The sequence below is a fragment of the Calidris pugnax genome, unplaced genomic scaffold, assembly GCF_001431845.1.
Source record: "Calidris pugnax isolate Ruff unplaced genomic scaffold, ASM143184v1 scaffold518, whole genome shotgun sequence".
Classification (NCBI taxonomy): Eukaryota; Metazoa; Chordata; class Aves; order Charadriiformes; family Scolopacidae; genus Calidris; species Calidris pugnax.
In genome coordinates, this window is record NW_015091362.1 from 726543 (window position 1) to 751477 (window position 24935).

Genomic DNA, 24935 nt, shown 5'->3' on the forward strand with positions numbered 1-24935 from the left:
GATTTGTGGCTGTGCTGCTCTGTGCCTGGGTGTGCTGGTGTGTGTCAGCGTGTGCACACTGCAGGGGGTGTGTGTGTCTCTTCGAGGTGCAGGTGTGCAAGTCGAGGGGCTCTCTCTTGCCCTCGCTGTTGGCGGCAGCGTGACCCCAACATTCCGCCCCCTGTCCCCTGCCCAGCCCCGGCGCCGCCGCGGCTCCTGCCGGCAGTTCCCCTTCCTGGTGTTCCCCAGCAGACCGTGGCGCGGCACCATGGCGGCCCTCATCTCGGTGTGCGACTTTGTGCAGCAGGCACAGGAGGACCTCAGCTCGCCCACCACCTCTGCCTTTGCCAGCCACATGCGCCGCTGCAAGGCCACTGTGAACAGCCTGGAGGAGGTGAGCAGGGGCGGGGGACTAGAGGGGTGCACTCCAAGGGCTTGGGGGGCCATCCCTGTCGTGGTCCCGCGGGATCTGCACCCCAGTTCAGGCAGCACCATATCATTTGTCCTCATGGGTGGTGACATGAGTGGTGCGAGAGTCATTGAGTGTTTGCAAAACACTCAAAGATTTGGTGAAGGCTTGTGATGGGTCGTGGTGGCTGGGTGACAGGCATCAGTCAGTGGTGTGAGAAATACTGACTCACATCTTAGAATTTAAAGAGGACAAAGTCACGAAGCAAAGGTTAAAAAAAAATAACAATTTATTAATATGAAACAGCGCTGAATCGGGTGCACCAAAAATAGATGCACAATGATCTTTTAGCTTTCAGGTATTTTATACCTTTATCCCGGCCGCCTGAGTTTCTGTCTCCCTTCTCATTGGCTGAGAAGTTGGAGCTCACATTCTTCCCGACCGCTTGACCTATTACAGGTTTATTTTGCACTTTTTTCCATATAAGGCACACATACACTTATTCTACAAAATCATTATCCTAAACACGCCTTTGATTAGTTGATTATGCTACATGTTATTTTAGAGTCTTTGCTACCATCTACTTGGCAGATTTACTGTCCAAGACTGGTTTCTTTGGCCTTCCTGATACTCCCCTACCCTCTGGGTTTTTGTGTTGAAGGCCATGTTCCAGTCTATTTCTCTTCCCCTAAATAACGCTCTGCGAACAAGGATCCCTTGACAGAGCAAGGGCATTTCTGGGGATTAATTGGATACAATTTATTAGACTCTACTATTACTAAGGCTTCTTTGTTAGTACTATCACGCTAACAATGATACATCAATTAGCTGAAGCAAAACTTAGCTCATTTCCCACAGTGGGGACAAGAGCAAAGGGGGAGAGGTTTGTGTAGGAAGGCTGTACCTCGTACTGGGCTCACACTGAGTGGTTAAAGAGAGGACAGAACCCTGCAACCAGACAAGCATCAAACTAAAAGCAAAATAAAAAAATTAAAGAGTTCTTGGGGCAGCAGGATGGTTTCCTCACTTGTCCAGAGTTAAGTTGTGGGATGTTCAGAAGCCAAATGGATGAGTGGTTCCAAAAATTCACAGAGGTGGGGTGGGAGCTGGCTGCTGAGCGCCGCATCCAACGCAAAACTTATTTGGGCCAAATGACTTTATTTCCTGACTGATGGCAAAAGCCAGAAGATGTTGACAGGCATCATCAGTGCAGGAGGGGAAGGGGTCACTCTGTGCTGTTGGCATATGAGGGAGTGAGCAGCCCTGGGAAGACTGTGAGTGAGGTCAAGATCGGCTCAGAGGAGGGCCAAGGCTTCCCATTGAGAGCATTCCACTGCCCACCTAGACCTATTTTGGGACTTAGCTGAAAACTATGGCCAAAACAGTGTCACCATCATGCTGGCCTGTTCTTGGGAAAATCAAGGTCCTGACCTTCTGTGGAAAATATCTGTGAGATGTTGCCACTGTGGTGGGGCTCTCCATATGGTGGTCCAGAGGGCTCCAGACCTCTTGGTACCTCCTCCTGTTAGGTCTGGTAAATGTGCTAGGAGCAACCAAACTGCACTACCACCATGTCAGCCCTCTCATTATGTTGTAGTTTCAACAGATGAGGGCATGGTGCCCAGGAGTATATCAGGGTCTCTCTGTGGGCTGTGACTGCTGCACTGCCTCAGCAAAGTGGAGCTGTGGCTCCTGTAGATCGTTTTGTTAGTGGTGATCACTGAGGTTTTCTTTCTTCATGCTCCTCAGGCCTCTGGAGGCCAGGACTTGCTCAGGAGCCTCTGGGCATGGAGTAATTTCCTTGTGTTGCTTAATTTTCAACTGTTACTCTATCACTTGCACTCCAAGCAAAGCTAAAACTTCAGTCCTGTACAACAGAGCTGCTACATCAGGAAGCTGTGGTTAGAGAGAAATACTGCTGAACTTGTTCATGTCTGCAGAGCTTGTGGCTCACGATTCACGTGTCAGAGGGAGCATAAAACTCAGGACACGCTCCTGCTGCGAGGCAGCAGCCCCTGGTGCAGTCTGCAGGCGATTTGCTGCAGGCAGCGGTGGTGTGAGCCGCACTGGTGGGGCAGCAGCATTTGTGTCGGCCAGCGGGCACGGGGAGATGATTTCATCTTTGGGTGCAGATCAAGGCTGGACTGAGTAAATCGCAAGGAGAAATTCCAACGTTGTGGGCTACCCCCAGTTGCTCTTGCTTGGATGTTGGTGTTGGCAGGAGCTGCCCGTCCTAAAGGAAGGTCCTCTCTGCCTGCGTCAGCGCTGTCCTGTCTCGCTTCCTCCCTCAGCCCGACACGCTCTCACCACGCAGCCAGGTGAGGCTGACCGGGCTCTTGCCTGGGACTTAATTCCTTCTGACAACTGCCACCTCTGTGTGCTTTCTCTGGGAGGAAGACTCAGGTGCTGGAGAAGGGCAAGCAAGAGACAGCGGCAGGGAGCTGAAGCTGAAACTGAAATGAAAAAAAGAAATTAGTTGCAATATTTTACCTGTGGCTTAATGAACTAGTGGTGTGTGTGGCCAAAAGGTGAAGCAAAAGATTGGTCTCCATCCTCTTTAAAGGCAGCTTGGGTGTGTTTCTGGAGACCGCTGAGTCCCATACAGGGTTATCTTGTGCATGTTACTGCCATGTCTGCACAGACGATCAGATGATGTGAACTCATGGTCACTCTCAACCTGAGTTTTTCTGCACTCTTGGAAACTAGTGAGAAGGGTGAAATATGCTGTGACCCCAGCACTGTGGAAATCACAGCCAGGCATGAAAACAGTTCTGGTAGAGCTGGAGCCACGGGGTTCTTCTGTTCTTTGGTATCACCTCTGAAAGGCAGAAATACTGCTGCTGGTGATTTTTGTGGTGGTTCAACCCACAGCTTTTGTTGATAGTGTGGGGAACCTTGTACAGCAGAGCCTCAGTGTGTGCAAACAGCCACCAGCAGGTGCATGGTTGTAATGGAGAGCAGCACTAGTGTGGTATAAAGCAGTAAACACAGCAAGAACCTGTCCCTGAGCAGGGAGAGCCCTGGCAAGGTGTGCACTGAGCCTGACAAGGGTGGGGACAACGGAGGAAAGGGGTGCTGAGGGGGAGGACATCAGCCAGTTTTCCACTGCTGGAGGCAGGTCCCTGAAGGGGAAGTCACGCAGCTTGGAAGTCACGCCGCACTGAACACTTGACACGCACAGGCGGGTAAGTTTCCAGCACTATTGTTCCTTGGGTGCCTAGATGTTTATGGTGATGCCCCCGCACTTTACTGTGCTGACTCATGTCGTCATCTACTTCATGGGTTCAGCTGCATGCCTTGGCTGATATGATGCACAACAGAGGACAAAGCCAGTGGTGGTACCACTCCCCTGGGTACCCACCTGCCCACTCAGCTGTTAAATAGCCTTAGCTTGGCATGCAAGACCACACAGAGCTGCTCTTTGCATTCTTAAATTGCTGTAATACTGTTTGCTCCCATAAATCAGTGTTTATGGATCTTAAAAGACCGTGCTCTGTCTTTGAGCTCTGGCGCCTTTGGGACAACGCTCAGAGTGAAGAGCTGTGGCTCCTTGCAGGGCCAGCCTGATGTGGAAATTGTCAGGGCTCATATCAGTCCAGTGAATGGATCACACCTGAAACACTGTCCCCAGTCAGGAGTGATGTGGAGAAGCCAGAGAGGGTCGGTGGACGGTAGCAGAGACGGAGAGCTGGGCTGATTTAGCTGGGTGAAGAGGGGGTGTCTGGCAGCCGGCCACAACTCCCCCAAGGGCAGTTACAGGCAATGGTATCAAGCTCTTTTGGGCAACATTAGATGATATAACATGCAGCGATATCCACTTTGTGGCTCAGGAAGTTCAGGTTGAGTTTTAGGAAGAGTTTCTTCTGCAGAGGGTGGTGCAGCCCTGCAAGAGGTTACTAGAGAGGTGACCTCCATCCTTGGAGGGTTTCAAAGCCCAATTAAGCAAAGCACAGACAGCTTGATCTGGTATTGTCAATAATCCTCCCAACAAGAGGTTGCATGAAAGCCCTTCCAAGCAGTGCTTGTATGAAATAACACCTATAATCCAGTCCCCTCAGCCACTTAAGCTGTCTCCTCTCAGCCCAGGAATGACACTGACAGTGATGGAAATAATTTGTAACTAATTCATCTCTCGCCACTGCAATCCACATTTTCTGTCAATGCTTTATGTTCTTTTTCTAATATATTTTCCAATTCTCTTAATGCTTGACCACTTTTTCCAGAAGAATATCAAGAAGGCTTGCAGATATTTAAGATATACATGGACTACTGCCACTAGATCATCACCTATCTGCTGGCAGCAGAGTCTGGCTAGGGGATGCTGAGGCTTACGCTAAGCCCTCTGAGTTATGGAAAAGTGTGTATGGGTGTAGTGAGTGACCACCTCCTCTGCATTTCTAGGCCTTGGATGCTGACCGAGCTGTGCTGCAGAAGATGAGGAAAGCGGCCAAGGCAGAGCACAGCTGTGGACAAGGTTGGGACAGAACAGAGCCTCAGGAGGGGGAAGATGGTGATGGATGGATGAGGGGAGTCCTTGCTGCGGGACATGTTGACTGCAGCAAGGAATAAGAGTCCCTATATCTGGGTGGTAGTGGTGGGGACAGCAGAAGGCTAGAGGAGCCTGCTTGTGTGCATGAGCAGAGCCAGGTAGAATGACTCTTAGGAGGGAGACAGGGGTTTGGCATTCATCCTCACCTTCCCCCTCCACTTACCAGAGACCATCCATGTTCTTACAGACCTCATCAGCCACCTTGAAGCCCACATAGCTGCCCAGGAGAAGTTCTCAGCGAACTACCAGCTGGAGAGCGAGGAGCAGCTGGCCAGCGCCTTCAGCACCTTTGCTGCCTTCTCCCGGGATCTGCTGATTGCGGTCAGGAGCCTGGTAGGCAGCTTTGTCCTCTGCATATACATCAGAGTGGGGGTCCTTGCAAGGGGATGCTGGCGGGTATCCCCAGGAAGAGCAGCATGCTCTGGGTCACAGCCTGGAGGTCCAAGTTCATCCCCTTCCCCAGATGGAGGCAGGAGGCCATGGTGTGTGGTTGCAGAGCCAGTGGTGCAGCCACATGGCCAGAGCTGTCTGTGCAGACCTCTGAGGCTGCTCAGGAGAGGCCTCTGGAGGTCTTCTGTCCATCATCCTGCTTGCAATGGGGCTCTCACCAACACTGGATTGGGCTGTCTGTGGCTTTTTCCATCTTGGTAATTTCCAAGGATGGAGTCTTTCAGCTGACTGTTTTCCAAAGTGGTTCCTCTGCAGACTCACAAGCAGCTCTGCTTCCTCTGCGAGGGAGCAGCGCAGGCTGCCGTGCTGCCAGCATCATCTCTCTCTTTCCTTTCCAGTGGCAGAGCTTGTACCACAACATTAACTTTTCCCTGGATTCGTTAATAAAGGGTGACATGAAAGATCTTAAAGGGGTAAGCAGGGACTGAAAGGGCCGTGCCAGGGTGGGGGCTGGTAAGCGAGGGGCTGGAGACAGAGCGGGTACCGGCTGTGGGGTCTCTTCCCTGCTCACATCTTAACCCCCAGCAGGGAGACACGTTGGAAGGGCAGGTCTGCCTGCACCTCCTGTGTGCCAGATCCTGCTCCCTCCCAAGGCTCATGCCTCACACCACAGGTCAAGCTAGTGGTGCCCCTTAGCTGGGACCTCTGCCTGTTTGCAGGCACCTGGCTGAATCCAGAGGAGTCTGGTGGTATTTGTTACGCAGGGGAAAATCAGGGTGTTGTGCACCAACTATTGATGTCTTGCCTGGCCATCAGTGGGCAAACTCCCCCACAACCTCCCTATGAGGTATGTGCTCCCCCGCAGACCCATCTGTGGCTCTTGCATTTATGTGTGTGATACGTGTGTTAGTGTGAACCTGAGTGTGCGTGCGTGTGTCTGCCAGCTGCAGGTACCTCCCAGGGACAGCAGAGTAGCAAGTGCTGAAGCGACCATGCAATTTGTTCTTCAGCACTGTAGAGATATCAGAGAGCCTCACAGCACCCACCAGTGTAGATTTTAGGAAAAGCATCGAACTCATATTTAATTTTTGCTTTTTTTTTAACCAATGGGAAGGTCATCATGGTCTTTGTTAAGTCTGCACACATGTTCCTACCACTAAGTCCCCAATTCTGTACTCAGGCCACCAGCTCTGTGTGATCACAGCAGGTGCCCCTGCCTGCTTAGGGGTGCCCGTGCCTGGGGGTGCTGGGGGTGAGGAGGCTGGACTGATCCCAGTGGCGATGCTGGAGCGAGGTCACTGCTGAGGGATTGCTGGTCATACCCTGCATCTAATGTGGTGGAGCAGCTGTGACCTGGCACCACTCCTCTCCGGGTGGTTTTGAGTACAGAGACTCTGCCAGCAGGGTATGTACAACTTGAAAAGTAAAGCAATTATTTATCGGTTGGTGCACATACAGGGTTGTTAGGATTTAATGAGCTTGGCGTTAATACGCTCAGCACAATAATGAGACACCTGAGGAGTCTGGCTGGCTGGGCAGACCAGCTTGGAGGAGCAGGAAAGGCACTGCTGCTCCCTGAAACAGGTTCCTGCTATTGGTCTTCACTGTCTTCCACCACACCTGCTGATGCTCTGACAAACACCCTGTGTTTTCTTATAGGGTGTTATATTTTTTCCATGACACTATTTTTCCTCTTGAATTCTTGAGCTAGTAAAGAACCTGTTTCAGCAACCTGAATTTTGTAATTTTAATTTTTAAATCTTGTATGGTTCTACTCTAGATTTTTCTCCTAGCTTTTTCTCCCAGCTCTGCAGTTTCCTTAGATGCTTGATAGAAGTTTTGCAGCTGGGCTGTATCAGAGGTGGGCTGGGGATCCCTGAGCAAAGAGCTGCACCTCTGGGAAAGTAGAGGGAAAGTTTTGGACAGGATTGCAGAAAAGGGGGTGGGAGCTGTGGCAGGGCTTTGGGACTTCCAAAGGACTAATTGCCAAATACTGAAACAAATTATGAGCATTTAGGCATCTGGTTGGAAGCTTGTGCTATACAGCAGCGTGAAAGTGGAAGGAGAGAGCAAATTCTGGAAGTTCTGGTATGAAGTAACTTGATAAAAGGATATGAAATACGAAGGAAAAAATCCACTACTTCCCTTAAAATTGTAAAAGTTGTTATAGCTGGGTACTGCTATGTACCCATGTGATCTACACATGTGTGATGTATATTTTGGAGCCTCTGTGTATTTGCATGTATGTGCAAGCATGTGCCCGTGAGTGAACCTGCAGCGGTGAGCACACGTGTCCACTAAGGAGAGGCGAGGACCTTCCTGAGAAGGGACACTCCTGTGGACAGCCATGCCCTGGGTCTGCAAGGGCCTTTTGTGTGAGGGTGACCCGGTGGGAACGCAGTATGCTGAGGATGAGGAAGACTCTGTCCCAGTTGTAGTCATCAAGTGGTGCCTTTGCGTCTTTCTAGGAGTTCAAGAAGCCCTTTGAGAAGGCCTGCAAAGACTACGAGAGCAAACTGTAAGTCTTCAGGCTCCCTCACCCCAAGGCCTGGACTTGGAGGCCGATTTTTGCCTGCCTTCACTGGCAAGCAATGGGTCGGAGCTTTTCATGTGTCTCTCCTCTTGAGTGCCAAGATCGAGAAGGAGAAGCGCGACCTGGCAAAGCAGCACGGCATGGTGCGGAGCGAGGTGAGTGGGGGGGAGATCGCCGAGGAGATGGAGAAGGAGCGTAGGACCTTCCAGTTGAACATGTGTGAGGTAAGGACAGGGACTAGCCTGCGCCATGTGGAGCAGTGTTAGAGTTGCTGAATCAGCATCCAAAGGATGCATTTCCTTTCCACTGGTGCACAGCAACTGTGCTACAGCCCTGGCAGAACCTGGTCTGGAGTGGGCAGACACCAGCAGTGACCCTCATGCTGGTGTTTCTCACTTGCCCTTCGACCAAGGATTGTTTCAAAGCAGTCTTTTTGTCTGAATCCACACTGATTTTTCATTCAGGGCCATCTTCTGTCCCAGGTCAGTGAGTGATGCTTGTGTCCGGAGTATTGCAGGTCCCTTTCTGCTTTCCTGGGATGCTGAAGTCCCCAGGACTCTGCCCAGGGCAGCAGCAGCAGCTGGCAGATCCTTCTGCTCAGCCCCTGGGAAGCAGCACCAACGTGGGCTGCAGATCCCCACGGACCATCGCTCAGCAGGTCACATCTGTTGTGCTGGTGAGACCGTGGGCATAGTCCCTCAGAGAGCTGCCTGGGTTGTGCTGGGGCAAGGGCTGATCAAGGAGTTTAGCCAAAGCTTGAGTGTATATTAACCTGACAGTAGAGACAACAACTTGGAAAAAATCCCATGAATGCTGTGGAACAGAGCTTCTTCCTGACCGCCCACGGAGGGCACTGCTGGCACTGAGGTCCCTGATCCCTCTCAGATGATGCCACCATAGGCCTCCCTCTGCTTGTTGGGATAAACCCAGCTCAACTCTCCTGCAAACGGGATTTCCTGCTCCCACAAGCAACATCATGAGTAAAGTATTGGAAGATACCATTTCCATTCAAAATATCCAGCCTTTTGGAGCCATGCTTTGGAAACAGTTACTGTTTCCATACTGAAACTGTTGTTCTATTTCAAGTATCAGAAGCCATTGTGCTACAGAACTGCATTGTCCTTAAGCAGAGCCAGTAGGTCAGGTGGAGGTTTTGTTCTGCGCTGATGTGAGGCCACATGGAGCATTCGGGTTCCTGAGAGGGCGTCTTCTAGGAAACTCTTCTGATGGATCTAGGGTGTTTTGAATGATCCCCTTAGAACAAATAGAGGGAAGGCTGAGGTTGGCCATGTCGAACATGTATTTTGGAAGGTGATTTACTATGTTGGCCTGGGGGCCTTTTGGAAATGGTTGTCTGTTAGGCTGCTGTTTTTACAGTAGTTCCAATGTGAAGAGAGCTGTTGCCAGTGTAGGAGTAGTCCAGAGATGGATGGAGAAATACTCAAGGTGTTTCACGGCACAACACAGTGTTTTACTTTGTCAGTCCGCCAACTGAAAGGGCCAGTGTTAGTTTTCATGGGTGAGGTTGTTGTGGTGGAGGATGGGCTGAGTGAGGTGGCAGATGAGTTTGGGCTGGAAATCTGAGCCTTCAGCTTGCTTCTGAAGGTCCTCAAGGCAGGCAGGCTCGCAGCACTGATGTTGTTGGGACAGTCAGGTGGAGGTGATGGAGTTCACAGATCAAGTCTAGTGGGCCTTGAAGGAACTTGGCTGTTTAGTAATGAAGCTTGAAGGTCTATGGCTGTTCTTCAGGGAAGGCACCATGAATGGTGAATCTTTGAGGGCATACTAACTAAATCTTTGAGGGTGTATGAACTGAATGTTTGCCCTGCGCAAGTAAAGCCCAGCAAGCCCAAGGTCCATGCCACCACTGTGAGTCCACCACTCAAAGCATTGCGCCCTGCTCACCACCATCTTCTCACCCCATAAAAGCCACATGAGCTGCTCCCACCAGGGTGTGACTGCCGGGACGGACCACAACACACTCAGAAGAGGGGTGCATAAAAAAGTGCATAAAAGGCATTTCTCTCTAAGCTATAAATTCAGTCCCTGTCTCCTTTTCCCTTCAGTATCTAATCAAAGTGAATGAGATCAAAACCAAGAAAGGGATTGACCTACTGCAAAACTACATCAAGCACTGCGCCTCACAGTTCAAGTAAGAGCAACTGGGAACCTGCCTGCACACCCTTTCTCTCCAGTAGTGCTGGTTGTAGAGGGGACCTGGGGGTGGTTTACATTGCAGGACCTGGGTTCCTGCAGTTGTCTTGGCCTGTCCTGTAACTTGCTGAATTGGGGCAAGAATCTCATTGCCATTTTCATAAGCCAGTGTAAAGCAGAATTTTGCGATGTAAAGAAGACAGAGTGCTGAGTGCTGTCCCTGCATTGAGCTGCCTCCAAATCTTTCTAAAATACATTTCCTAAGAAATATTTTTCAACTATGAAGTGAAAGTTCTGCCTGCTGAAGGCATGACGGGCTCTGAGGCAGGAGCTCAGGGAGACTGTGGTCTGTAGGCTTCACTGCCAGTGCTACGAGCGGGATTTCAGGACGTGCCCTCACGTTAGCCTCTCCTCTCAGTTTTTTCCAGGAATGTTTAAGCACAACAGCAAAACTCAAGAAGTTTACAGAGAAGCTTGTTCCAGAGCTGCAGAATGTAAGTATTCAAATGAAGTTGGGTGAGGCGAGCAGAAGCAGGCTGGAGAGCAGGGAAGTCTTCTCTAGGGCCTCCTCTTCTGCTGAAGAAGCAGAACGGAGGACTTTTGCAGCTCTTCATATCTATTAATTGTTATTTCCTGATCCTCTGATGCACAGTGTCCCATGGAGGGGTGAAATGCAGCCATCACTGGAAGTGGGAAAATTACACTGCCTTACCCCAGAGCACAGAGTAGGATAAACAAGCATAAACATGGGTACCGAGGTGGCACTAACATATTCATCTGCCAGAGCCCCAGCGGCTGCTCTGCAGACTTCCAGATTTCTCCTTTGTGGTCTTAGCTTTCCTTGGGGCCTTTGTTTTGCTGTAGAGGCAGGTCATGACTTTGACTTTGGGTTCTCTCAGTCACACACAACCTAGAGACATAAAGGAGGCTGAAAAAGGAAAGGCTTTCAGAGACAGTCTGAGCACTCATGTCCCAGGAGGTGTGACGTCCTTCTACTGCAGCAGAGGTTTTATGTCAGTCTACCAGTGTGTCTAGACCTCCATTCCAGTTTGCTTGGGTTGCTCATCCTTCTCCATACCTTCTTGCAAGTCAGGATTTGCAGGGGCCTAGGATATAGCACTCACCCAGATACATGGTCAGCATCCCTTGTTCTCAGCCCTGTAGAGCAGGTCTCCTCTGGGCATTTGCTGCTTTGTTTGAATTAATCTGGTTTAGGGGTGTTACCTTGCTTGTTCCATAATTTGCAATCATTCATGTTAAAATTCTTTATGCAAATAATAAAAAGAGGGAAGGAGCCACGCCAGAGCAGAGTAACCGAGCACAGAAAGCAGCATCTTGTGGACCTCTCATGCAGACAAACCCCCAGGCTCTGTTTCAGGGCCACATTCCTGTACCAACGTCTGTCAGCTTTTTGATAGCTCAGAGACCTTCAAATTACTTTCATTACTGACACTACCAAGGGAAAAAAAGCGCAAACACCATGGTGACCTTCAAGCTGTTGATTGTTTTTACACTGTGGAGATCTGCAAACAGCTGTTTTCTCAGAGAAATGCAGACTGCTCTCCAGTCCTGGCACTGGGGACATGCCTGCTCCCTCCTCTCAGTGAGGTTTCCACTTCTTGCACATACCACATGCCAATGTACTCGGGATGAGCGGCAACCTACCTCCCACCGTAGGAATGGGGCTCGACACATCCCACAGATGGAGGTGGGGAGGCAGCGAGGGCAGAGGGGGCATGGGGGCAGCTTCACTGCACCCAGGAGGAGGAGTGGGATGCTGCAGCTGAAGGCATGAACCTCCTGCTGCCATGTGAGCAGCTCACTGTGCTCCGGTGCCTTTCAGATGAAGATCAGGCAGGACGAGGAGAAGCAGCAGCTCTGCTCCCTTCGGGACCAGCTGAAAACAGCGTTGCAGCTGGAGCAGAAGGAGGTAAAGTCTCATCCTTCTTCCAAGGGATCACAGCGTGGTGCCTGTAGAGGTCATGGTATGGAAGCTGCTTATATAGTGTCTGCCTGCTGGTGCAGAAAGCCATGGGGCTTCTGGTGAGCTTTGGGGGAGCAGAGGGACCCTGGCGTTTCTGTGAGGACATGCTCTTGGCTGCCAGTGATGGGGTAGGGCCTTGCTGTTACTTCTCTTCATCTGCCAGAACCCTGAGAACAAGCAGGCAGTGTACAGCATGCACCAGCTGCAAGGGAACAAGCAGTACGGCACGGAGAAGTCGGGGACCCTCTACAAGAAAAGTGATGGGTAAGTTGGGATCCAGCACGTCCCTTTCAATTGCGCTTTGGTGACCTGGGGCCAGAGCAGGGCTTACCCAGACACACCTCCTCTCCCTGGGGTGTCCACAAGGCAGAGGAACAGGACGACCGTGTATGAAAACATGCTTGACACTGTCCCAGCCTCCAACAGCTTTCAAAACAGACCTCCAGGTAGTTTGTGTCTGTCTTTTAGCTCAGAGGGCATTCATCTCCTGTGAAGCCTCCCAATTTCCTTTCAAGTCCTGTGAGCACTGGGGTGAGGACCCCTGCACCCACCATGGGAAGCCAGAACCAGCTCCCCATCTTTCCTTCCAGCAGGGATGCCACCACCTCCATCCAGCACCCCAAGGTCTTGTGCTGGGAGGGAAGGGGAAGGGTCAGTTGCTTCTCCCCCTCTCCCAGGCACTCATTGCTTTCCAGAAACTCCCTCCATTGCCTCTGCTCACAGTTCAGTGCTGGGCTCAGCTCCCTGATGGTAAGAATTAGGGGAAGGAGCAAAAATGTGGTGTGAATTAGACACATGGGTCAGTGCTGCCTTGGAGATGGCATCATGGGCCAGAGGGGAGAGAAAGCCAGCAGCCGTCCTGTGTCCCTCTCCCAGGAGCCAGACTGAGCTCCTGGAAAGCACTCCACTGTCTTTGGGAAGAGGATTATCTCCCACCAGTGAGTGGGAGGGTGTGTGCTGAGACTCACAAGGGTCCTGCACTGGGAGACTTGCATACCTGGAAAGGACTGTGAAGTGTCCTAGAAAAACCTGAAGCTGGACAGGAAATAATGAACTGGGGCTCAGGAGTCTCCTTCACTGCAGAGTGAAGTTCAACCTCTCTCCCCTTTTGGGTGTACCTCTTCCACCTTTCCCATGTGTTGTTGTCTGCCCTGAATGGCAGGCACAGGAAAGCCAGCCTGGGAGCAGTTTGGAGGTGATGGTCTTAGATGTTTGCTGAGGGCTTTTGCAAAGGGCTTCGTGCTCTGCTAGCAGCTTCTGCTGCCCTTATTGATGCTCTGCACCTGTATCACCTCCTCAGGAGCTGTGCCACCTGTCTGTACAAGCCTGTCTTATGCCATATGATGGGTCCTTCTCAGCCCAGAACAGACCAAGAGGGACAGACCCCACCCATGGCAGCCCAGCCAGCATGTCTGATGAGAGCTGCAGCCCTATGCTGTGCCTTTGCATCGCTCTTGCATTTGCCAGCGCTGTGCTGCACTGCACCACTGCTCCTCCATATGTATGTCCTCTGGGCTCACCCTCTGCTCATTTCCAGGTTGAGAAAAGTCTGGCAGAAGAGGAAATGCACCATCAGCAATGGCTACCTAACCATCTTTCATGGCATGGTAAGAACTGCTTCTTCCACCCTGCTCTCCTCCTTCTTGGGAGCTGCTGCCCACCCCTGCAGGTCCACAGAGCCTGCCACTGCCAGGCACACTGCTGGCTTCCTGGGGCTTGTCAGAGCCCTTGTGCCTGCTGCGGGCCTTGCTGGGCTGCCCTGGCAGAGGAGGCTTTCTGTTGAGACTTAAGTCCCTGCAGTCCAAGAGAGCTTTAGACAAACATGAGAGATCCTCATGTGCCTGTGTGCATGGAGGGGCATGAGCCAGGGGACCTGGCTCCAAGCATGGGGTGGCTGTTGGGGAAGAAAAAGTCTGTGCTGCCATTTCTTGCATTGCATCTGAGAGCGGAGCCAAAGACAAAGTGCTGGGCACAAGGCAGATCCATGACTCTGCCCCCAGAGCCAGGTGGTTACTTGTCACCACTGGACCACAGCCCTTTCATGCTTTGTCATTCTGCTTGTAGCTCAACCGCCCACCAGCCAAGCTGAATTTACTGACCTGCCAGGTGAAGCCGAACATGGATGACAAGAAATGCTTCGATGTGGTGTCCCGTGAGTGCTGGTGCCTGCCCTGCGGTTCCTCTGGGGCGGCCCCAGGGAGGGGGCTGTGCTTTGGACTCAGAGAGCCAGCGTGGACAGGCATGAGGGGAAGCTCTGCAGCTTTGGCCCAGCTTGGGGGGATCACTGTGGGAAATTGTGCCAGGAGGCAGCTCTGCTCAGGAGCAGTGATGCACACACGGTGCGACATAGGCAGCACTGCCACAGGGCAGCACGGGCACTACACAAGTGTAGTTCCCAGGCTGTGGCTTAGCTGACACCAGCATCCCTCGTTCCTGGTAGAGGAGCAGGTTCCTTTTCCTGGGATGCACTGGGGAGGGGCTGAGTGAGACAGAGATGACTGTCACCCCAAGCTGCCCAGGCTTGAAATTTCTCCTGGCTCAGGCAAGTTGTGCCCTGCTGTGAGCCTGGCAGGTGAGATGGGTGAGCAGGGTGCCTAGAGGAGACCGTCTCTCTGTGTTTCAGACAACCGCACGTACCGCTTCCTGGCAGAGGATGAGCAGGACTGTGCCGCGTAAGTACCGCCAGTGCCTTGCTGCAGAACAGAAAATGCTCCTCTGGCTGCTGCTGAGGAGACAGCTCTTTGGCTAATCGAGTAGCAGACTGCAGCCCCCTGTTTGATGCCCTTGCCATCCTGACTGTGTCCCAGGCGCTCTGGGGCAGCTGGCCAGCTGTGAGCAGCACACAGAGCTTGATGGCACCCAGTTTGCTGCTGGAGTCCTGTGCAGGACCTTTGTGTGTGGTGGCTGCTGTGCGGGCTGGGGCAGAGAGGCATCTCGCCCTGCAGCAGTGGGATGAGCCCCACTGCCCTCCTCGCCCTGCAGCCCAAGCGAGGCCACACGGGACCCTGCTCCTGAGCCATGTTCTGCCCCTGCAGCTGGGTGTCCGTCCTCAGCAACAGCAAGGAGGAGGCGCTGAACGTGGCCTTCAGCAAGGCACAGGGTGGAGGGGAGAGCAGCTGGGAGGAGCTGACCCGAGCCATCATCAAGGAGGTCAGAGGCATGCCTGGGAACAGGGAGTGCTGCGACTGCTTGGCCCCAGGTGAGAACCAGCCCACGGCCATAGGGCCGCCATGCTTCCTCCCCCTGGATGGGCAGAGCTTTGTCCTGCCCTCTGTGGCACCCAGCTCCTGGAGACCCGCAGGCATCTGGGGTCTTGCCCTTCCCATCCGTCCTGCTGTGGAGCTTGTGTCTCGTGGTGGTGGTGGGCTGGTGAGGAGGAGCAGCAGCAGAAGTGCATGAGTCTGGCACTCTTGTCTCTACAGATCCCACTTGGCTCTCCATTAACTTGGGCATCCTGATCTGCATCGAGTGCTCTGGGATTCACAGAGAGATGGGTGTGCATCTCTCCCGCATCCAGTCACTGTCTCTGGACAAGCTGGCAACCTCTGAATTACTGGTAGGATGCTGCTGGTGCACTCTGTCCTCAAGCCTCTCTCTGCTTCTGCTGTGGCCTTCCTGAAACTAAGTTAATTCAGTGGGTTTTTCAGCTGTTAACTATCCCATAATCATCTGTAATTCCAGGGCTTTGTGGTTATTGTTGCAGGAATTGTCATCTTCAGTGAAGAGATGTGGGAGTCATTTTGCTGTTGCTCGGTCACCTTTCTCTCTCAGTCCCCTTTCCCCATCTACATCCTTTGGTGCAGGGGAGTTGTGGGGCAGGGGAGCTTGAACTGGGGTAGAGCAGAGTGTGGGGCAGGCAGGGGATTGGAAACCTTGCATGAGGCTGTTTTAGGGCCACAAGTGGGCCTAGTGGGCCCCCTTTTAGGGCCAAGTGGTCATGGGTTTGATTGGGCTGTTTGTGGGAGCTTCTTGCAGCTGGTGGGAATCAGGGCAGGGGATGGGAGCATTTGTTAGAGTTCATTGATGGCCCAGATCGGAGCCCAGGGGCTGGGCTGGGGTTGGTTGCACTGCTGGCGTTGGGAGAGCTCAGCAGTAGGAGTCAGGGCAGAGTCTCTGGCCATTGGGAACACACACCTTGGCACCCCTTGACATCCCCTCGATACCTGGTCAGGATCTCAGCCTGGAGCTGCCTCTCATGCTGCCGCGCGTGCAGAGCTGCTGCACGTCCCATGTCACCTCTGGCTTGGCTGTTTTGCAGCTGGCAAGGAATATCAGCAACTCTGGCTTCAACAACATCATGGAAGCGAATCTCCCCAGCTTTTCCCTGAAGCCCACAGTGCACAGTGACATGTGAGTTGCATTTTGTGGGAGGACTGGATATAAATCCCCAGTGTACCCCTCAGCATCTCCCACCCGGGAAGGATGGAGGGGTCAGGAATCCTTATCCTGAAGCAGAGGTGATGTAGGGAGTTTCTGGAAAGCAATGGAGAGGGGGAGAAGCACTGACCCTTCCCTCCCAGCACAAGACCTTGGGGTGCTGGATGGAGGTGGTGGCATCCCTGCTGGAAGGAAAGATGGGGAGCTGGTTCTGGCTTCCCATGGTGGGTGCAGGGGTCCTTGCCCCCAGCCATGGCAGTACTTGCGCTTTAAATGCAGGAACATCAAGTTCTTGTTTAATTATATAACTGCAGGAGAAGAAGCTTTAAGAAAACCACAGTCTTTTGTAAGAATTATTGTCATGCTGTTGCAGAGGAGTTTGCAGAATGAGGCAGAGAGAGGAAAGGGGCTAAACTACCTGGCAGATCTGAAGGAGAGAGAGGGACTGTGGCTGGGGCAAGCAGGAGAGGAGAGGGGGTGACCCCGGGATGCTCACTGCGTTACTCTGTGGCCCCTAACTCTCATTTGGCTGGTCTCTGCCAGGACCTTTCGGAAAAATTTCATAATTTCCAAGTACGTCGAGAAGAAGTATGTCAAAAGGAGCCCTACTGCTCAGTGCTCTAGCCTCCCAGAAGCTGTCAAGGACAAGGACATATTTTCCTTGCTGCAAGCGTATGCAGAGAACGTGGATTTGAGCGAGCCTGTGCTGGCACCTCTGCAGGTATGGCCGCCTGTCCTGTGGGCCCATATGACAAACAGCTTTGGTGTCACCTCTCCAGTCTGTCCATAAGGGTTCCTGTGCCCAGGAGGGGACAGAGTTTTCTGATGAAAACAGTTCTTTCTGTGAGCCAGGACCAACAGGCAGATGGGAGCAGGGTGTGGAACGTCACACCAGAGGGAGGTTTTCTGGCCACAACCCCATAGCCCTCCTCGTGCCATGTGTCTATGGTCCAGGAGTCATCACCACAAGCCCAAGGATTTCCAAATGCAAATTTGTAGCCAAGATTTACCTGTAAACTTCTGAGCAGATGTCTTGGGACATTCAAATCTCACTGTAGGCTGAAAAATAAGGGTAGCATTTTTTCGTGCAAAACCACAGTGTGGGTCCTTGCTGTAAGTGCAAGGACCCTTTTCCAGTCAGCAGGAACTTCACCGGCCTGCCATGACTTTTCAGATATAATGGAAAGCGTCTTGGCAACTTCACCTGCCAGCTCCCTCAGGACCCGTGGATGGATTTCATCAGGTCCTATGGACTGATGTATCTTCAGGTTCCTCAGATGGCTTCAAACCTGATCTTCTCCCTACAGTGGGCAGTTCTTCATTCTCGTGGTTGATTCTTGTTTATGAAGCCATAAGCCACAGTTCTATGCATGTTAACTAGGTTTTCACCAGCCTTGGTTGTTGTGACTCTGAAGAGACAGTCAAACCTGTTGATCTCTCAGGGATTTTAAATGTGTAAGGACAGTCTCTAAAGGACAGTGTGGTGATGGTGTGGGCAGACCCAGTCTCATCCTTGCTGTATTTCTTTTGGTTGCAGGAACCTGGGGAGACCATTCTCCACATGGCAGTGCTGTTGTCTGATCGAACCTCTTTGCATATTGTCGATTTTCTTATCCAGAACAGGTATGCTCACGATATCCAGTCAGCTTCTCATGGCTAAGTCATGCTAGTGAAAGGTGCAGGACTGATTGTCTTCTCCAAAATGCTCCCAACAAAAGTTAAAATCACCAGAGGAGCCTCCCCCAGCAAATGTGCCTTGAGCTGGGCTTGGGGTAACTACCCCTAGATCAGAGGGGCCTTGGGTTCCTTCACCTCCTCTGACTTGGGGTGTGATGGTGGGGGTGACAACCTTTCCTTAGGTGAGGTGTGAAGAAGGACACACGTGTCAGCACCAGGCAGTGTTTGCTGGCTCTTCCTGGGGATGCTGACATTATCCACTCTCTGTTGCAGCGGGATCCTGGCAAAGCAGACGTCGGAGGGAAACACACCGCTCCACTACTGCTGCTCTCACAACAAACCCGAGTGTGTCAAACTGCTGCTGAAGGCCAAAGCCAATGTTGCCATCAGTGAGTGGCTGTGGGACCCCACACCCTGTGCTCACAGGGGTGGGTCTTGTCAGGTCTCCTCTGGAAACATCTCCTTAGTCTTGCTCAAGTGCTCAGCAGCCCTCTGAGGCTGGGGGGAGGCAGGTTGATGATGACATTAGTGGGGACTCTGCCCACAGGGTGATGGCCTCAGCCCCAGGCTTTTCTCTGCATGTCTAGTGAGGTGCCCTGCTCTCATACTGTTCTTGGTTGACTTTCTAGGCTCAGGGCTGTTCACAAGCTAGTTCGGGGTGCATGTGGTCCTCTGTGACCACATCTCACAGGTTACTGCTCTTGGCAGCCTGGGACAGCCACAGTGGCTTTGCTCTCCAGATTAGGGATAGGGATGCTCCTCCCCAGGGAGGAATGAGCTTACTCTGAAGTGCTTCTGACCCTAGAGAGCTCGTGCTTCTGCCCCCCTTCGCTTGTCCCCCTTCCAGGTGGGGAGCCACAGCCCTGCCCATGACTGGCAGATCCATGGTGGGACTGTGCTAGAGTGGGCTCACCGAGCTGACAGCGCCCAGTGAGGCAAACACTGCCTGAGCTCCTCTTCCACTCAAAGATGGACTTGGCACATCAGGAGCCAAAACAGGCAATTTGACTCATTTTCAAAGCCAGCACTGCAATGCTGGAGAGCTGGTGGGAGGGCTGCCAAAGCGCAGGTTCAGATATCGTGTATGCTTGTACTCTGGAACCCAGTTCACAGGTCCAGCCACTTATGCTGCCCATGAATCTCCTCTTCACAACACAGAAATGAGCTTTAAAACTAGGATTCTGGGTGAAATGGGGGCACAAATGTTTCCACCATCAGGTATCAGCCAAGCTGATAGATGCGGTGAACCTCCAATGCTCCTAAGATGCTCCTGTTTCCTGCTCCAGGCAGCATGGTGGCAGTCCCTCTGAGGGCAAAGAGACCATGGTGTGGTGGCAGGAGCTGGTTGCATGTTGCCCAGTGGCACAGTGATTTGGCAGCCAAATTTCTCACTGCCTTGGCTCTGCTGGGTGCAGCATGCCTGATCTGTCTTTATGGACTACCACTGGTACCTCGAACATCTAGAGTCCACAGTGCAGATCCTGCCACTGATCTGGGGATGCTCTGCAGTCCCTCAGGGTGCAGACCTCTCACTGTTCCCTTCTCCAGCTCTCCCCCTTCTCCACACTTCCCCAGTCCACTCCTCCCCAGTCAGAGTCATGCTGCAGCTCTGCAAGGAGGGTTTTTTTGCAGCAGTAATAACACTGCAGTTACAGGAACACCATCACAGGTCTCGTCCTCAGACCTCCCAGGGGTGGAAGGGGTTCTAGTTTAAAGTGATGCTGAAGTAAGATGGTTGTCACTCATTCACACTTGCAATCTCACCACTGCTTACAAGCACTGGGACCTGGGTGTCCATGTGGTCTGTGTTTCCACCAGGCATCAGGACACAGGTACTGGATCTGCCCAAAACTTCCTGCTGTGACACAGAGGACAGGGGGTGCTGGTTATGGAGTCCTCCTCTGGTTTTGTAGCCATTAGGCCCTGACAGTGACCAAGCTCTTCTGTCCTTCTATCCTGTCTCATCTCTGTGAGTCATCAGGATTTACTTTTCTCCTTGTCTGTGTGTCTCAGCTCCCGCCCTCTTCTTCAGCTCCCACCACCATCTCTTAGTGGCCTCAGTCTTTGTTTTGGTCTGGTTTTAGGCTGTCCCTTCTTTCAGCTTGTTCACCCCCAGATGCCCCGAATGCAGCACTGTTCTTCAGTTTGCTGAACACAGGGTGGGCTAATGGTGTTCAAGGTTGCTGATTTACCCCAACAGCTAATGAAGCAGGAGAAACGGCCCTGGATGTCGCCAGGAGGATGAGACATCCCCTGTGTGAAGAGCTGGTAAGACACTGTGTCTCATCACTCCTCTGGTTTTGGGACATGTCCCAGTAGCAGAAAGTGGTAGGGGTGCATGTGCAGGGTCGCCTGTGTCCCTCAGCATCTCCAGTGCCAGTGTGGTGTGGTGGGGTCCAGCTGGCCCTGCTGTCATGGGGTCCCTCAGGAAAGACTGGTATAGGAGAGGCCAGGCAGGGGTCATGCTGTGCCTGAGGGGGAGGACCTGGAGCTGTACTGAGGCTGCATGGGGTGAGCCTTGCTTCTGCCACGTCCTGATGTGTGTGTTTGTAGACTTTCTCAAACCCCCTTGCTGCTGGGAAGCGCTGCTCACAGCTTGCAGATGTCGCCCTGATGGGCGGGTGGTCAGAAATGGGACCAGGAGCTGCCTGTGGGGCTGATGGGGCAGGACAGTGCTGGTGGGTCCTCATGGAGCTCCTCTGTACCCCAGCTGCTGCAGGCCCAGAGCAATCAGTTCAACCCCCATGTCCATGTGGAGTATGAGTGGTGGCTAGGCCAAGATGACATGTATGAGAGTGACGAAGACCTGGATGAGAAGGTGAGGTTCTGAGGGGCCAGGCATGTTGGCACTGTGTCCGCTCCCACTGTGCTGGAGTGGGTGCTCCTGCACCTCCCCAGCTAAACCCGCTCTGTCTAACCTCAAATACTGCTTCCCCAGCTGGGTCCTGTGAGGAGGGGGTCTGCCTGTCCCCAGAGCTGCTACCAACCCCCTGCCGCTGCCCCCAGGCTGCAGGCAGCAGGGGTAGTGCCCTGGGGGGGGTGGCCGGGCACCTGCCCCCCACCAGCCGCCCATCTCCACAGCCTGGATGTGCCACCGGCCCCTTCCTACGCGCCTCCATTCCCACCCCAGCAGGCAAAGGCAGGTGAGAACCTGTGGCGGGGTCCTGCAGGGACTGGCAGGGTGAGCTGCTGCACCCTGGCTCCATTGGCACAGGGTGGTCTGGGAGGGACCTGGGCCCCCGACAGCGGGTGAGTGTTTGTCTGGTGCCCTAGGGCACCCTTTTGTCCTCTGCTCCTTGAGGGACCAAGGCTGGCTTGTGCTGGCTGGTCTGTCCTAGCACTGATCCCTTCTTTGAAGAGCACTGCAGCATATACTAGCCCTTGGAGCAACTGTGCTGATGCCATTAGCATGAGCTGTCCCCTCCTAAATGCTGCTGCTGTTGGGAGAGGAAGAGGAGCATGTCTTTAGAGACAGGGCTGGGAAGACAAAGCTGCAGGCAGAAACAGCAGCAGCATTGCAGTTCTGCTCCTTAGCAAGACCTGCTCCCACCATCCTTGCTCAGCCTTCCAATGGCATGTCCCACCTCCCACCTGTTTGGTGGGAGACTCACCAAGTCCTGCCTGACTTCTCCTCTGCCACTCCCAGCTCTGCTTCCAACCTGATATATTTCTCAAGGTAGACCTGCAAGCAGAGAAAAGAAAATTCCTGCCCATGTGTTTGTGTTCATTCTCCCCTGGAGCTTGGCCCCTGGCTCCCTGCTCAGCACCAGCTTGCTGCTGACCCCTGATCTGTTCTTGCTCTGTGTTTAGCTCCCCAGGGGGCATATCTGCCCTTCCTTACCAGCTCACCCATCATAGCCGAGGACACAAGAAGCAGGAGGAGCCCAGCCCTGCCTCTGAGCATCAAGCACAAGCGCACATCCTCAGAGCCAGCGCCTTGGGTACCGCTCAGCCCTGAGCAGACCAGCCCCAGTAGCCCGACTTCAGGTAACGAAAGAACAGGCTCCAGAGAGGCAAGGAGCCAGACCACGCTGGTGGGAAGGGCCTGCTGGAGGTCTGCAGTCCAGCACCTGCACAAGGTCACGTTGGCCGTAGCTTTGTCTGGTTCATAGATCAGACCCAGGAGGCCTCTTGCTTGGATCCGGGGCTGGGAAAGCTGTGGGAGCTGTGGCACAGGACAATGTGCCCGTGGCTGAAGACGAGGGGGAGTCCCTGCATCCTGGCTGTCAGACACCAGTGCTTCTAGGGCAGGGTTGTTCTGGGGTTTGTTGGGCTGTTGGAGGTGCTGAATTCAGAGAATGTAATGACCCTATCCTCATCTTTCTGGCATTGTATTTGTTTCCGTGGGTGGCAGAAAGATGCCCCTCTCTCCACACCCGGGCAGGGTGACAGGCTGAGGCAGTGTCTTGCACAACACAACCCTTTGACAAAGGGGTGAATGCAGCCATGAGCATCCCCAGGTGCTCTGGGATAGAGGTCTGGCCAGTGGAAGCTTCCAGGTGCCTCTAGGAAATAGCCTCATCCCAGCAGAGGTTGGGAGCGTGGGGGGATGGAGTGCATGGCAGCTGTGTCCTTCCCCTGGTGCTGGCAGCTCTTCGTGCACCCTGGGGCTGCACAGCCCATCTCTCCTGTCCTGCTAACACACTTCTCACCCCAGCCTCCACCCTATGTCCTTCTGCTTCCTGGCCACATCCCCTTCAACTGTTGCTCCTCTCCACCCCATCTCCACTCCGTCCCCTTTCCAGTTCCAAGACTGATAGGGTGGTTGTTGCCCATGCTGTGCTGTGGAGGACCATGCTGCATTGTGTTGCCTGACAATGGTGGTTGCTGTTGTTCACCTGTGATGAAAGGTGGGAGGAAATGATGAGCCTGATTGTGTCATAGGTGCCCTGAAAGCCACGGACCCCCTCTGCATATCTGGCCCAAGTGAAGTGGGACAGCCCAGACCACACCAATCCCTCCAGGAGCCAAATCCATGTTCTGGCCGTGCCTGGGATGTCCCACCTCTTCTTCCTCAGAGGAGCAGTTTGGTAGGTGGCTGGGATCAGCTCAGCTCAGCTCAGCTCCAACATCTGCCCAAAACCACTATTGGTTTTGAACTGAGCTGGAGCTGCCCCCCCAGCACTTCTCCTGTGACTCCCTGGTGTTGACACCTCCCTGCCAGGTGCTGTGACCGCTATGAAATCCCCATAAGGCTCCACTGCCTTTTGAGGGAAACCTCATTTATGACTTTGGGTTGTTGGCAGTGTCCACACTGGCCCTGCCTCTCTGTGCTCCAGGAGACAGCCTGCTGCTTGTGAGTGCTGTGCACTCCTTTCGTTACGGGGACCTTGCTTGGGTTGTTTGCTCCTGGGGTTGTGCTGAGCAGACAGAGCTGCCCTGAGAGGACTGGGACCCCAGGCAATGCAACTGCACGTGTCCTGGGGCAGAGGAGCAGGTGCCTCTGGAAGCACAAGGAGCTGTCTTCTGAATCCCTGTCCCACCCAGACTCCCAGCAGGTGACCTGCCACCTCTGCACAGAAAACTTTCTAGTCTCTTGCTCCTCACATCTTTGCCGGGGGCTTTGGGATCAAGTCACTAGAGCTGTTTTAGTTTGTGTCTGATGAAGCTGAGGAGCCCTGACGATGCTCTCTCCTGCTTGCAGAACAGAGTGCTGCTCCACAGGGTCCGTGCTCTCTATGACTGTGATGCTGACCGGGAAGATGAACTGACTTTCCGTACAGGCGAGATCATCGTGGTGTCTGAAAAGGAGGACAGCAACTGGTGGGTGAGTGAACCTGCATATGCTGACCAGTGCTGGGATATGCGTGATCACCTCTCCATCCATCTCCTGTCTTTGTCCCATGACTGTTGCACCCATTGTCATCTTTGGCTCTGCATCTGTCTCTCCATCTTCCACCTTTTCCTTGGCTTCCAAAGGCAGCTGTTAGGGGGCCAGTTCCTCATGCCTGTGAAAGCCATGCTCACTGGTCCCCTTCCTTTCTTTCTCCCCACAGAAAGGGTGGATTGAAGGACAGCCTCACAGGAAAGGAGTCTTCCCCGTTTCGTTTGTTCATATGCTCAACGAGTAGGAGCTGCTTCAATTCGAGAAGGAAGATCTGATCAACGTCTTAAAATGCATTCCCCCAAGCTCTCTTCTGCATCGAGGCTCCCAGGGATGACTGGGCTGGGAGCACCAGTTCACCCGGTGCTGCTTCTCTCACCTCTGCTGCCCCACCACCGCTGCCCCCCCAGCCAGCTCCTCCTGGGGGCTGGCAGCAGTGCCAGGCTCTCCCTTGACCAGGCAAAGGGAGAACACAGCAACCTGCATGCTCCTCAGATGTGCTCCTGCCCCAGCCACATCCTCATGCAGCAATCAGCCCTAGGGCACTCTGCTGCCAAAGGCCCAGCTCCCGCCTTCCCCTGACCACTCTGCCTGGCCCGTGGTGCTCCCTGCTCTGCTCGTGCTGATGGAAACGATGGCAGAGCAGAGCAGCGCCCTGCAGGGCTTCGGAGCTGCAAGTGGAGCCATGCTGGCATGTACACTCCTGGGAAGGGGGCTTCTGCTGAGGCCTGAGCACTCTGGGAGCTTGGAAAGGCAAACAGGTGCTGTGGAGCCAGCGCCACTGTGAGCCTGTGCTGCCCCTAATTGCTCCCACCCAGGTTTCAATGTATGTGCTCCAGAAAATGTGCTCTGTAGCAGCTCAGGGCATTGCTCCTTCAGTGCCTGGCCCCCCAGCAATGGTGGAGAGGCCCTTTGAGCCCATGCCAATAGATACCATCTCTTTGGTGCTCTGTTCTGGTTTGAGTTTCTAGATCCTTCTTTGTGGCTCTCCCTCAGGAGCCAAACCTCCTCACAGGCATCATAGTAAAGAGGGCTGACCTCCCCTTGGAAAAAAAAATA

The 24935-nt window shown here is 53.3% G+C and overlaps 1 protein-coding gene across 2 annotated transcripts; it reads left to right on the forward strand.

Annotated features, from left to right (window-relative positions):
• The first annotated feature begins 247 nt into the window (after positions 1-247).
• LOC106899381 (arf-GAP with SH3 domain, ANK repeat and PH domain-containing protein 2-like) lies at positions 248-24935 on the forward strand. 2 transcript variants are annotated; one of them, XM_014961174.1, is made up of 26 exons: positions 248-373; positions 4790-4862; positions 5125-5270; positions 5726-5800; positions 7796-7845; positions 7955-8084; positions 9927-10012; positions 10433-10508; positions 11858-11944; positions 12162-12262; positions 13536-13605; positions 14063-14150; positions 14622-14670; positions 15034-15197; positions 15421-15554; positions 16257-16348; positions 16919-17096; positions 17913-17998; positions 18326-18441; positions 20253-20320; positions 20763-20870; positions 20991-21195; positions 21863-22039; positions 22937-23082; positions 23697-23819; positions 24049-24935. In XM_014961174.1, exons 1-26 carry the CDS (start codon positions 248-250, stop codon positions 24121-24123), a joined length of 2829 nt encoding a protein of 942 aa, XP_014816660.1. In that variant the 3' UTR covers positions 24124-24935. The 2 variants fall into 2 exon arrangements, with proteins under 2 accessions (XP_014816660.1, XP_014816661.1); XM_014961175.1 differs by lacking the exons at positions 248-373; positions 4790-4862; positions 5125-5270; ... (1 more) ...; positions 7796-7845; positions 7955-8084 and adding an exon at positions 8137-8536.